A 14415-nucleotide genomic window follows, 5' to 3' on the forward strand; every position below is an offset into this window, starting at 1 on the left:
CCTCAGTGAAGCTTAATATCCATCCTGTGACGGTTCCCTTCCTGTTCACTGCTGCCAGGTGAAAAGTGTTCAAAAGTGCACACTGATTTATCAGCTTTAGATCTGGATGGGTCGATATTTCTGCCGTTTGCGTGTTGAAGGACATTGTCAAGGAATGGTGATCTGTAATTAGCTAATGTCGAGCCATCGGTCATCGCTTTCAGGCTCATTGCTGTCAGCAGTCTGTGACAGCAGAGACAAGGCAGGAACACAAAAAGAAAAAAAAATGAAGGGAGCACAAATCAATGTGAGTCCATTGCACCTGATTTGGTTCAAATGAAAGTGAGGTGCACTGCAGAGACAACCACCTGAAAGGGAATGGTTTTGCAGGTGGTGCTCACAAACCGCTGATATCTACTTTTTTTTTCCCCTCATTGATTTTTCTCAGTTTTGCTTTTTGCTTGTATCCTTGTCACTACTGATTGTATGAGACAGAATCTGCCGGGTTACACAGGTAGTCCAGCTCTTCCAGGATGACGCATCAACACATGCTGTCACAGGAAGGTTTACTACATCTACCAGCACTGTCTCAAGAGTGTGGAGGAGATAAGAAACAGGAAGTGGGCTGTGACACGAGGAGAGCCGGACCAATATCTGCCGTTTTGTGTGAGGAGGAGCAGTAAGAGCGCTGCCATAGCCCTACAACATGACCTCCAGCAGGCTAGTTGTGCATGTTTCTCATGAGGATATAAAGATCCAATATTGTTTAATGGCTCTGTGCTCGCGGCATAGCGCCGTGCTGTTTGACTGGAATCTGCCAGAGAACACCAGAATTGGCACGTCCACCGTAGCTGCCTGTTCTCTTCACAGATGAGAGGAGGTTCACACTGAGCACATGTGACAGACGTGAGAAGGTCTGGAGATCCCGTGGTGAACATTACGATGCCATCGTCCAACATGACTGGTTTGGCAGTGGGTCAGTGATGGTCTGAGGAGACACAGACTTCCATATGTTAGCCGACGGTACCCTGACTGCTGTCGGGGTCAGACCTTGTGCTTTGTGCTGGGCCCTGGTTTCCTCCTGTGGCCGACAAAGGCGTCGATGCCACTGACAGGCCCTCACGTCCCGAGGACATGAATCCAATTGCAACCTCTGGGATATTACGTATGGGGTGCATCCAAATATCACCACAGACTGTCCAGGAGCTACGTTCTGCTCCAATCCAGGTCTGGGAGGAGAATCCCCAGGATACCATCTGCTGTCTCATTTGACTGTTATGTCGTTTTTACACATCGCTGTGGAGATTTTCAACTTGAGTATTTTTTCAGTCATGTGTGATTTAGGGGTTCCCTTAATTTCTTTTAAGCAGTGATTTAAAAAAAGGCTACGTGACATAAATATATAAAAACTGTTCATTCAATGACACGACTCTAAGTGGGGGGGTTATCGCTCATATTTGAAACACTGATATTAGAAAGAGAAGGAAAGACTTGTGAAGCTGAGGCAGGAGTGATTGCCAAAGCTCTCCCTGCCTATGCTATGTTTCAGCTCCACTAGAACGGATATATTAAAGGGGTCTTTGATTGACCTTTTTAAAAACATGTTACATGCTGATTTTTTTTCTTCTCTGAGATGGAAGCAGAAAACTATGGCATTTCGGTAATTTAGGTGAGCTGACCTTTGGAGAATGAAGTAATGAGACTTCTTAAATAGCTTACTACATGTGAAAGTGCTCAGTTATGATCTTCAGACCATATACTGCTCAGCAGAGAGAGACACGCTGAAGACAAAGGAAGCTCTGGATGAACGAAGCTGCAGAGACCCGGCGTATCCCAATAGACTTGTTGAAGGGACTATTTTTGGCATGAGTAATATTATTTTTCACTCTGCGAGAGATGGGAAGTCCGTCCTGATAAGTGTTTGTGAAACCCATTTGCAGCCCACGCGGGAGACGGTGCACGCAGGGGGAAAACACACACACATAGATGCGCGCACATACACACACACAGCTGCAAAAAAATTTGTGAAAAAAATATTTGTGTCAGTTGATAAGACGGTGCGGAGAGACCATGAGAGACGGAGTCGGGGGGTGTAGGGGTGAGACAGAGAGATGAACAGAGAGAATAGCGATGGAGAGCAACGGAGGGAAGCAGGGGGTTGTTCAAGGAGCGCTCCCCGCCCTCAACGCCTCGCTAAAATCATCGCCGGCCCAATTTCACTGGAAGCACTAAACCCGTCCATTATCTCCTGCCTCGTTGGCTGTAAGACGCCAGCTCATCTACGGCTTGACAGATGACGATATGTCTGTCTGTGTCTGCCATGCACGCGCACACACACACACACACACACACACACACACACACACACAATGCATACACGCACGCATGTGTAACCTCCCAGCTTGTTATATAATTTGTGTACCTGTGGTCCTCAGGGATGCACGGTTTATGTGAGGCAAGCAGCCGTTGTGTGTGTGCATGTCTGGATCTATGTGTTTCTGTGTGTGCGTATATATGTGTGTGTTTCTCCTGTGCCAGCTGCTCTGCAAGCCCTTTAATACCACATAGCGCTCGCCCCAAACACCCGTGTTACATAATCATCGTTTCCTTCACAGTAGTAAAGCCCTGAGACGGCTCCAGTAACTGAAAGCAAGTTTCTGGGCGACAGCGCTCAGCAAAGTGTCTCTGTGCTGGTGTAACTTTCAAATACTTCTCTGACTCTGTGTTTCTGCTGAACTGTGGACAGCGCAGTTTTGAGGCATGCGCCATAGCCATTAAGCTCCCAGGATGTGCTATAATTTGTTGAAGTGGCTCTTTCATGCTTTTCCCTTTTTTGCTCTATATATATATATATATATAATATTACAAAAGTGGATTCACATATTAAACATGGTCCAAAGTTTCAATTAATGAGGTCAGTGGATGTACAATTAATCGCTGCGACCCATAAGCTCAGGCTTCAGACGGCTCTGCTAGTCTGCTAGGTTTCCAATTCTTCGGCCCGGCTGATATCATCTTTCCTTGCACAGTCGATGCCTGCACAGCCGTAGCTTTTGCTCTTGATAATAACACTTTTTTAACAAGTTTTTTCAGTGCTCTACAAGTAAGGTAGAGGTTTTTTTCCAGTTGTGAAATAAAGTCAAATCTTTCCTAGAGAAGAAAGCACAGGAGAACAATGCATACAGTTTGTTCTACTGAACCAACAAAAGCCAACACCACAGAGGACGATTTGCTCAAAAGAGACTGGCATGAAGCTGGATTACTAGCTAGCAGCCAGGTGTGTATTATCTGATCATCAGCAAGTGTGAGCGCTTCTACAAAAGCAGATGTTTTGGTAGACTACTGGTCTGGAGCACTCAGGTGAGTGTTAACACAATGAGCGTGCAATGCTCAGAGATACAAGAGCTACATCTCAGACTCTGCAGGCCTCAGTTAGCATGTTAAATGTTAAAGTTCATGACAGTACAGTTAGTAAAAGGCTGAACAAGCACAGCTTTTTTTGGAACGGGGTCCAGGAGAAAGCCTCGTCTCTGTAACAGAACATGGCAGGATGGTTTAGGTCTGCAAAGCTGCCTCTCGACAAACCACATGGAACAATGTCTTTTGGACAGACGAGAGCAAGGTGGAGATGTACGGCCATAATGCACAGCACCCGACATATCAGCACAAACACCTCATACTAACTGTCAAGCATGGGGGAGGAGGGGTGATGATTTAGGCCTGTTTTGCAGATACAGGACCAGGGCACCATGAACTCCTCTGTAAACCAAAGTATCCAAGAATCAAATATGAAGCCATATGTCTGACATGTTGGCTGAAGCATAGCAGCAGATCTAAACAGAAAAAGAAAAGTATTAACGCGTTGCAATGACTCAGTCAAAGTCCAGGCCTCACCCTGACTGAAGTGTGAGATCGCTCTGCATACGCAGATGCCCACAAAGCTCAGTGGACCGACTCAGCATGAAGAAGATTGAACAAAAGACATGCAAGAAACAGTAATATTTAATCATTGTTACTTCAAAGAAAAGTGAGCTTTGAGGGCGTCTGGCCTTTAAGAGACAGGAGCTAAAACACTGAAGTCCATGAACAGGGGGATGAAATGGATCAATCAATGGATGAAATGAGATGAAATCATGCAAAGCCATCCTAGTGAAGATCCAAAACAAAAATATGGGGCTGGAGATGACTGTAGCAGATTGCTAATTAAATCCAACCATAAAGGAACTTTTTAAATATCCTGGCATGTATGCACATTGTAAGAGTAAGATGAGAAGACCGGCACTGCTCTCATGTCAGTATGGATAAAATAAGGCTACACTCTGCAGTTCTGTTAGCTTGGATTAGCTCACAGACTGGAAACAGCTCTCCTGCCTCTGCCAGAAGGTAACAAACTGCCCCTCAGCACTTCTAAATCTTACTAATTAACAAGTTATATCTTCTGTTTTTTTGTGTGGATTAAACAATTTGCAATATTTCTTGCAATTATGTCCGGAGCTGTTTCTTGGCTTGGATGAGAATCTTATTGCAGGCAACGCTGGTTCTTAGCTTGCAAATAGAGAAACACAATTCAGTCAAATCCCACTTATCAACCTTTTTTTTTTTTTAAACTCTTTCTCACAAAATATTGAATTATCTATAGAGCACAAAGAAGTTTGTAGGTTAGGCTTAAAGCTGACTTGTGTGCAATAGTGTTGTCCAGGCCAGAATGTGAAACAAAGAGATTTGCAGAATATGTCCAAATCAATAGCAATCTCGCCTGCTCTGCACCTTTCAAGGATACTTATATTTGTGAAGAAATGCCTGTGGATAAGATCTTTGCACTGGGAAGACATCTGCCAGTGCTCTGAATAACAAAGTTGTAGGCTTGGTACGCTTTTGTGTTTTTCCTTCTACCTTTGAGTCACGGCAGCTTTCTTCTGGCTTTTCGTCCTTCACAGCTCCCCGGTGGATCAGACTGGAATGTGGATCCAGGTGTTATTCTGATGTTATTCAGATCACAGCTTGGCCAATAGCACGTCAGAAACCATCGTCAGAACCACCTATCATTTTAGCGATGGTCTTCTCATTATTATGACAGCGCAATAATGTGGGAAGAGGGGGAATAATGGAAAATCCCGAGGAGGATGATAACGATAAAGAGAAAAAGTAAAAACAGGCTGACTGCTGAATTTTCAGGTGTGGTTCAGCATTTTCACTGAAAGGATAAACACTGAAGGTTTCCTTAATTGGGGAAAAAAACTACCAAGTATATAATCCAAGTAGTTGGTTTTATGTTTACATGGCCATACAGATGAAAAGAAAGCATCGGGAACCAAACTCTGGCTCTGAAAAATTAAACCACTCGGGCCTGACTCCTAGAGCAAGTTAGTCGCCACAAACTCCCTCATTAAAATGCCCTACTTTACAACACAAACAAACACAATTACAGCTTAGCAGAGAAAAATGGTTTTGGCAATTGTGTCGCATTATTAGGGCCAAAGGCACTGTGAGTTAAAGAGGAGTGCCAACTCGGCTGGTAGCTATCTGCTAGGCGTCATCCTAGTTCGGTCAAATCAGTCAACTCGACCTCTGGACTGGTTTTGTGGTGTTAGTGCCACTTGGAGCTTTTATAATACAAACTGAGGAACAGCATGGTTTGTTGTGTGATTCATTGTATTAACAGACCATCCGAGCAGTAGTTGCTCCAGTTTTGGTGGGTGACTGTGTACAGCTGGGAATCACCAGACACCCCATGATACAGTCTTATCAAAACACTTCCCTCACAATATGATGATATTATTGCAATAATCCAACAACATTAAGTTCTCTCACTTCAATAATTTTTCAATGCAAAAATAAAAAGAGATCAATAAACCAACACTGCCACTAAAACCTGCCATAAATGATACAATGAAACAAAGTCGGGTTGCTGTCAGTCTGAATGGGGTCAAGTCAATTACATGCAATTGCTTTCCAACAATAAAGCAACTGACTGTGATAAATAATTGAAAATTATTATCATTTGCTGTCCAAACAGACACAACGCAGGAACTCCAGCAACACTTAAAGGGAAGAAGAACAACTTTATTGACTGACCAACGCGTTTCGGCTTGTGGCCTTCATCAGGGTAGCAAAAAAAACATTCAAATTAACCAATCACAGCTTCATTGATAAACCAGCTGACATATAACAGGTTGGTATTGGTTAACTGGTTAAGTCATGTCCAAGTAAATACTGCACTAGATCATTAATGATGAAGACGGGGGGGAGGAGACGTAATCCCTCCCCCCCGTTTGTAAGAAGAATATTACAAATATACAAAAAGACCCATAAAATGATTACATTTAATTAGAAGTCAGTGCAGCAGTTAGATTAAAAAACAAGAGGACATCATAACATGGAAACATTCTCTCCACGCACCTTGGAAGTAGGCGAAGTTGTGCCAGAAATCTTTGCTGTCTAAATAGCGACAGATATAGATTACATTTGTGCTAGTCGAATTTCCTAGACAGCATGTTCAAACACCTTCAAGCTCAACAGCACAAACAGACCACTATAGTACTGGCATATATCGGTAAACCACCATCCGTCCATCCTTTCAACTCAGTTCGATTCAAGTCAATTCAGTTTTATTTATCCAGCACCAAATTACAACAACAGTCAAAGTCAAAGTCAACTTTATTTGTCAATTCTGCCACATGTACAGGACATACAGAAAATAGAAATTTCGTTACTCTCAAACCCTAGATGAAACAGTCACCTCGAGGCACTTTATCTCGTAAGATGGAGACCCTACAATAATAGACAGAAAACCCCAACGATCAGACGACCACCTATTGGTCGGTTGGGTGTGAGGGGAGGGACAGGACATCCCTCCATCAATCTATCCATTAATCTGGAACCTACCCAGCTATTATAGGGCAACCTGTAATATCTGGCCACCTTGCAGGTAACCTGTCCAGGGTTGCCAGTCCATCCCAGTGCAACAGAGACAACCATTAACACTCACATTCCCACCAAAGGCTAATTTTGAAGTACCAGTTAACGTTCACAGTCTTTGGACTGTGGAAAGAAGCCATGCAAACCCAGGACCTTCTCTTCTTGCGATGAGGCAACAGAGCTGCAAACTTAACTTATAAAACTGATTGAGTCTGGTTTTATGCACGCTAAGAAAATATAAGGTCTCATAGTAATGTGCTGTGTAACACTGCACTGATAAAGAAGGAGTTTAAGATTTCGACAGGGTAAGTCGAGCGCATGAAATGAAGTGAAGGGGTTCATCTGGGTAGAGTTGTGAGAACACTGTTGCTAGGCAACCAGGCAGCCATAATTGAGGCCCAAAGATATCTTGTTGCTCTCTAATGTGATAGTAAGATGTCAAAGAATAAACGAATGGATGCATATAAATGGTTAAACTAATACTTTTGCATTTTGTGCCGTTTCCACTTTAGATTTTACATCGCAAATAAAAAGCAGTCTAAATACTGATGCTCTGATATGATGCCTTGAAAGAAAAGCGTGGAGGTTTTCAGGGGCTAATTCTCTTTCAACTAAATTTATTTGACAGCACAATGAGGAAGAAGGACCCTACATTTGGGAATATCTGAGAGAAACAGGTCCGTCATCAGACAAAAGTTGATGCAACAATGGCGACAAGTCCCCTGAGGACATAACATCCCTTCACTTTTTTTTGCTGCATGTGTGAATCTGTGACAAACACGCTGTGTGTTTTCACCTGTCTTACCTATCATGGGCGATTCGATGAAACTCCAGGTGTTGCTTTGCGGTACGTAGGACTGGAGCACACCCGCCGAGCGCCCGGCCTCATTCACACCTCCGAACACGTAGATCTTCCCTCCGCACACGGTGGCTGCGGCAGAATGGACCGGCTTGGGGAGAGGAGAAACCGTCTCCCACTGGTTGGTGATGGTGTCGTACCTGAACGGAAACAAAGACATTTTCTTTTTTTTTTTTTTCTTTTTTTTCTAAATGACATCAGAAACAGCAGTATGCGACATTACGTGATGGCAGAGCTTCAGTTCATCCTTTGTCATTTTTTTTTTTTTTTTTTAATAAATAGGACAGGGGGAATGAATGAGAGAAAGAGGGGGAGAGAAAGAAAGAAAACCAAAGGGGAGAAGAGACGGTGAGAAGGGGGGGGAAGAGAGAGAAAAAAAAAACAAACTCCTGGGTCACCTGTATGGAGAAAAAAAAAAAAACAAACAACAAAAAAAACAAACAGAGGAGACAGCAAACAACAAAGAGCAACATAATAATAGAGAAAACAAAGCACCATCACAATAAACTAGCTAGTCATAGATATCAGTATTTACTAAATAATAAACGATATTGTGCAGCACGCAAGATAGACAGCGCACAGTGTGCTTTGAGGCAGCAACCAAGAAAGCTTTAGTCCGCGTCTGTGAATACCCATGTGTGCATACCTGTGTGGATCAGCATGCTTGCATTCCAAAGGTTTCTCCATGTAATGATCTGCTAGGGAGTGTGGGGGGGCCACAGCCCCGTCCTCCAGGGTGTGAAGCGGGTATGGAGGAGATCAAAACTCCAGACATCCAGAGGCCCCCAGAACACAAGAGACCATGGAAGACCAACAGAGGGGCAGCCGCGCCACTGTTCCAGTAAGAGCCGAGGAGAGTCCCAGATGAGGGCTCGCCCAGCAGCCGCGGAGCAGAAGTCAGGGGGAGTTGCAGTGACGCGCCCGTGAGCTCCGCCGGCCCCCAGCTGCGCCTGAGTGACCGAGCCCCAGGCCGAGAGGCCGGGGGCACCCCACCTCCAAAGGGGGCCCGAGCGAGCCCCAGGCTCCAGGCCCCGACAAGCGGCCGCCAAGGAGTGAGCCAGTGTGTACCTGGACGCCCACCCCCAGACACAAAGAACCACCAACACACCGACACCTGAGGGAGTCCGCCACCGGCAGGGGAAGTGGTGGTGGGTGGAGATAGGCCTCCAAACCTTGGAGGGCCTGAGATGTCCCCAGAGAGGTGGCGTCTGATACCCAACCTGACATATAGACACAGACATACAGGCACACACAGACACAAACATCCATTCCCACCCTCATGCTCTCATATGCACTCACTCCACACTCAACCAACGTGGAGACAGACATAAAGAGACGCTGTACACACAATCACACTCCCCAAGCGTACTCTACAAACCGGGTCTAGGTACCCTTGCCCCTGGAGGGGGGAATTGCACCCAGACCCAGGTGGTGTTACCCTTTTCCCTGCGGTGGGGAGAGGCAGACCACCCCGACTCCGCAGCAGCAGGGAGGCCCCACACCCCAGACCGCAGTCGGACGGCCAACTCCTCCTACTAGCCCTCCCGCTCCAGCAGGCCGCAGAGAATGGGGGTGGGAGAAGACTCCAAACCTCCCTCCACCCGCTCATTGTAGTGTTGATGCATATGTGTTCTAAGGTGCAATTAAAACCCAGGAGGGCTTGGAGCTACCTGCCAAGGAGCAGCAGGTAAGCGCATAGTCCCTCCTGCTAGCCCTCAATGACTAAGTGTATTTAAAATTGAGAGGTGGGCAACGACGTCAGGGGTGAGGTATACACCCTGATGGTAATTTGGACTCCGTGATTGTGCCCACCCCCAAGATCCTATATGTATGTGTAATGAGAGTGTGAATAATGTGAATGTCTAAGTTGTGGGATAAAATTGAGGCAGAGGCAGCCAGAAGGGGACGGGGGGGGGGGGTAGCCTCCTCTGCACCCTGGTGACATACCCCCACTCCAAGGCCCTGCATGTGTGGGTGGTTGTGGAGGAGCGGGAAGAGGGAGGCAGCTGGAGATGGGGAGGGAAGGAAGGACAAAGACATTTTCTTAGGCTTATGAAATTACCCATATAGTCATTTCACCTTTTTTTCTAGTTAATAAAACAGATAAAAGAAGCAGAACTACGCGCAGGTCAAGGTTTAGACTTGACTGATGAGCAAAGTTCGCGACCCCGCTTCTATTAAACAGCTCCAGGATGAGGAGAATTACTTATGAAAACCCCTGTAACACCCAGCAGTCAGTCACTCATTTACACCCACACACGCACACCAATAGTTTACAGAAACGCTCTGATTTTAAAAGTTCCCACTGCTCTGAATTCACAGTGAAATGCTCAATTTGGCTGCAGGGCTGACAGATTTAATTAGCAGAATGCCTACACCACCAGGGAAGATGAAAAAGACCAACCATTACGTACAATGACAGCAATTAAAGCAATTACACAAAACAACATATGTTGGGAGCTACAAGCCATTAGTCTCTAGAGTTGGGCTGTGTGTCAGCACTGAGCTTTGGACCTTACTCGCTGAGCCCTCTTTGGCAGAGACGTCAACGCGGAGCCTAAAACTCAGCCGACCCAAACAGACACAGCCAGATGAAAGGGCCTGACACAAAGGGCTGCATGAGAACAAGACGCTGGCTTATTGGATTGTGCCCTTGTCAGAGGTTGAGCGTGTGCGTTTTATATGTATATTTCCCCACATTTGCATTCCTGTTTGGGCATGTGTGTGCGTGCATGCGCCACGCGGGTGTGTGTTTTTGACTTGCGGCTCCATTAGCGCGGTGTGTTAGCAGCGTAATCCCGTGTCCATGGGCCACTGATCAAAGCAGCCGCGCCGACAGCCTTCCAGCTGGAGCGGGCCTCATTAAAGAGGCGCAAACGGATCCAGGATTTGTGATTAAAACACGCATCCATTCAGACTAAAGCGAGCCTCCGTAATCAAGGTTGCGGCTTTGTTGTAAAGAAAAACACCTTTGTCTGAAAACCGGGGGCAGAATTCCCAAGACAACAAAATCTTACACTTGAAGCGCTTGAGTGAATATTAAAAGTGCCACACTTAAAAGTCATTTTTAACTCCAGTTTTCTCACTGGGGTCAACGACCTTCATCACGGCACAGGTGTCTTCTCCCATTCATACAACATACAGGTGTTTGTTTTAGCGTACGGATGCTTCGCCACCGCGGTCTGTGCAGCATTTGAAGTCAGGCTGAATTTAAATGACACCTGGAAGCACTCATTGCAACCACCTTCCTGTGAGAAGGCTGTTAGATAAAGTGCCAGAGGATATGGGTGAATTAGCCTTTGGGAATATTCTCGAGGTCTGATAATGACCTTGGCAACAGCTGCCGAGAGGATGGGGTGGGTTTAAAATCGAGTGTCAGTCTGACAAAGTGGTGACACAGAAGCTGCTCTAGGAAAGGTGGACTTGAAACACTCAAGAGTGCCAATTAGCACTTTTCAAACACTCACGCTCACACACTTGCCCGAATCAGGTTGAGTAACCGAACCCCGCTGAGATAGAAGGACTGGCACGTGGTCATTCCCCGGCAGATGTAATTACCCCTCGGACCACATCGGGGGAGGTTCACAAATTTAAGGGTCAGATGCTGCTGAGTGATGCTGATTACGGGACAGACAAAAGTCACACGGCACTGCTGCAAACAGCCGGTTTCCATATTTCTGCACATAATAAATGTCTCGTGGCCCGCGGTGTCGCAGTTTTGGTTCATTCGTATAGCAGACGCAGTTGGCGACCAGCTAGTGAACACAGTGGCTGCTAAAGAGCCAGATAATAGCCCTGGGTATTATTGTAAAGGGAAAAACATTGCTAGGGCTTGGAATAAAACATTTATGCAATTATATTTTTACATATTTTGAAAGAAGAGATAATTTTTCCTGCAGCACTTTATCTGATTCCAATTCTTGCTCTTCAAATATTCAGACGATTAGAAATACTGGCTGCATTTCTCCAAATTCAAAGCTTTAGACACAAAACAGAAATAGCTATAATGCTGAATAAAAACTGCCATTCTGACGATGTGCTCATCACGTGAGACCCAGTATCTTTCAATAAGAAGCAGATTAGGGAAATGGCCTTCAAATTCCATTAATGTAAACACAGCACAGCTATCATCCAATCAGAAAGGGTCAGGAGTTGTAATAAAAGGGAACACGTGCAGGTCAGAAGAAAGCCGCCGTCTCGGGGCTGTTTCGCAGGTTGCAAATCTGATTGAATTCATTACGTGTGTGATTCACCGTCAAGCATTTAATGTGAACCGTGACATGAGGACTGACACTAAAAAGACTCGAGAGTGGGTGTATATGGTTCGATTATATCTCCAAGGCAGAGGAGCCAAAGCAAGGAGGGAGACACTCTGCTGATTACAAAAACAAAGACCATCTCTGTCCTTCTGTTTCCTCTTCCCTCAGTCAGACAGAAGCTGTTTTCATCGTCACTAAAGACAACGTATGAGTTTAATCATCGACATTCTGCGCTACATCGATTGCTTTCTTTAAAAAACTTTAAAAAAAAGTGTTTACACACAGACTGATCACCGCGTGAAGCCATGTAATCGTCTGTAGCTCTTGACAGGGACTGTTTCATCACGCAGGGACAATCATCTTGAAAATGCAGCTGCGGGGTTACAACGAAACAAACAACGTGGGATTGTGTTCCTTTATGTCAGGTTAGAGACAGAACAAAAGACTGATAGGAAGGGCAGGACGAGGATGTGAATGAAAGAAAGAGGCCAGGCTTTCGAATGCGTAACGCGGATAAAAATGACAGGCTGATGCTCGCGGCGCGCACCGCGACTAATGCGTCAACAAATCAGCGTTATAATTTCGTGTCACCCAGGTGCGAGGCATCCCCGCAAAGTGTGATTGTGTTCCCACATGACCAGACTGCATGAGAACCATTATGTTTGATAACAACAGGTGAATCGAGACGGATGCCGTGCAAAATATGCAGCCGCAGCTGCCGCGTTTGCTCACGACGATTGGCAGATGGACGTGCCATTTCTCCACCTGTCTGCAGACTCTACGTGGCGATCCGACCTTAATTAATTAACTGGTAATTAATAAAATTGATGGGGGGGGATAATCTGATTGACTTATCGGCATACAACCTGGTTATTGGTGGGTAGTGTGCATGTTTACTGGCTACACTGCATTTTTCACCAGCGACAAAACCAAAAGGCTGGAGTTATTTTTATTCCCTATTGGACAATTCCATCCGTCTCCAGCATTTTCCAATTTCCCTAACAATCTGTGGCACCCAGCGCCAATCCTAGTCGTTCTTACAGACAAAGTAAATCTAACAAAGTAATTTTCTAACACAGCTTGGTACTTCACTTTTTAGCCAAATAGAACATTTACTGAAAACCATTTTTTTTTAGGGTGGCAGATGAATACATATTAGGTCCCTTGATGGTATTTAAGGCATCAGGATGCCGTTCACGATGTTCACTAAAAATACTGGAAACTACAGTGCACATGTTCATCAATGATATCAAACTATCCTGAGCAAAAGCGCTGCCCTGCAATGTGCTCTTAATACTGTTTGAGCTGTATGGTACAAAGGAATGCACAATATGAAGAGATGTTATACACAGACAATACTTGTCAGACTGTTTGTTAGTTTTATCCTTTTTAAAATAGAATCAAGTCTTTATTTATTTATTTATGTCTTCTATAAGACTGATTTGGCACTTCAAGAGAATGCCGAAAGATTAAACCCGTTTCCGTCATCTTCAAAAAGCTGGAACGTGTGGTGGACGTGGGCTTCACCAGCTAAGACTGATGTCATTACAGGCTGCTGAGAAAATGCAGTACATAAGAAGATATTGGCCCTCAGGCCCTCACTTTTTAACAATAACTCGGAAACAAACATCTGACTCACAGACCATAAAAATGAACCAAATGCAGCCTGCCGTCGGATTTGCTCAGTGGCATTACACATCTAAAGCCTTGTGAATATGTATTTGTATCTGTTATCTGCGTGCGTGTGCTCGCCATCTTGTTTCCTCTGATTATGGAACAACATCAATGTGCTATAGCATCTAAGAATAACATCAATCGGTAAGTGTGATCTAATGTGACACAGGAATTCATGCCATGAAATGTATCAGAGGCAATATAAAATATGGACGTAGCCACAGCATAATGACACACTGCTTCTGGACTGTGCATTGTAGAGCTTTTTAAGAGGCCGTTTTAGAGCAAAATTGATCACAACTGTATTTAATTTTAAATCTTGTAGCGCCAATAATAGAGAGAAAATCCCAACAATCAGACGGGCCCCTGTGAATAAGAACTTGGCGACAGTGAGAAGGAAAAACTCCCTTTTTAAAGGAAGAGAGTGAAGTGCAACGTTGTATCCATAGACAGATACCAGATACCTGCTTATTAGAGCTAAATAACATGCAAATGAGATGCTATACTGACTAAAAGTAGAGGACTGATATCTTAGATGGACTGTTGGAACAAATACCTGCACAGCAAGTTATGATATTTATCAGATAGTTGCATTAAAAATGCTTCAAAAAGACACCAGAAACACGCTTCCACTTCAGTGACTCTTATTAGCTGAGGGCGAAGCCTAGCTGACAGCGAGGGGACTGTGTCAATGACCACTGATCACTTGGAGCAGCCATGCACCTA

General features: G+C 44.9%; 1 protein-coding gene across 8 annotated transcripts in view; it reads right to left on the minus strand.

Moving 5' to 3' along the window:
• klhl29 (kelch-like family member 29) overlaps positions 1 to 14415 on the minus strand; it is a 255603-nt gene that overhangs the window by 10543 nt on the left and 230645 nt on the right. For all 8 annotated transcript variants that reach the window (XM_085248104.1, XM_085248102.1, XM_085248098.1 and 5 more), the window contains one exon: positions 7703 to 7896. In XM_085248104.1, the coding sequence (XP_085104230.1) occupies positions 7703 to 7896 (194 nt within the window). The remainder of the gene's footprint in view (positions 1 to 7702; positions 7897 to 14415) is intronic.

This window comes from Mchenga conophoros, linkage group LG15, assembly GCF_057382185.1.
Source record: "Mchenga conophoros isolate Kocher_MC1m ecotype Shallow Benthic linkage group LG15, M_conophoros_male_GT1.1, whole genome shotgun sequence".
Classification (NCBI taxonomy): domain Eukaryota; kingdom Metazoa; phylum Chordata; class Actinopteri; order Cichliformes; family Cichlidae; genus Mchenga; species Mchenga conophoros.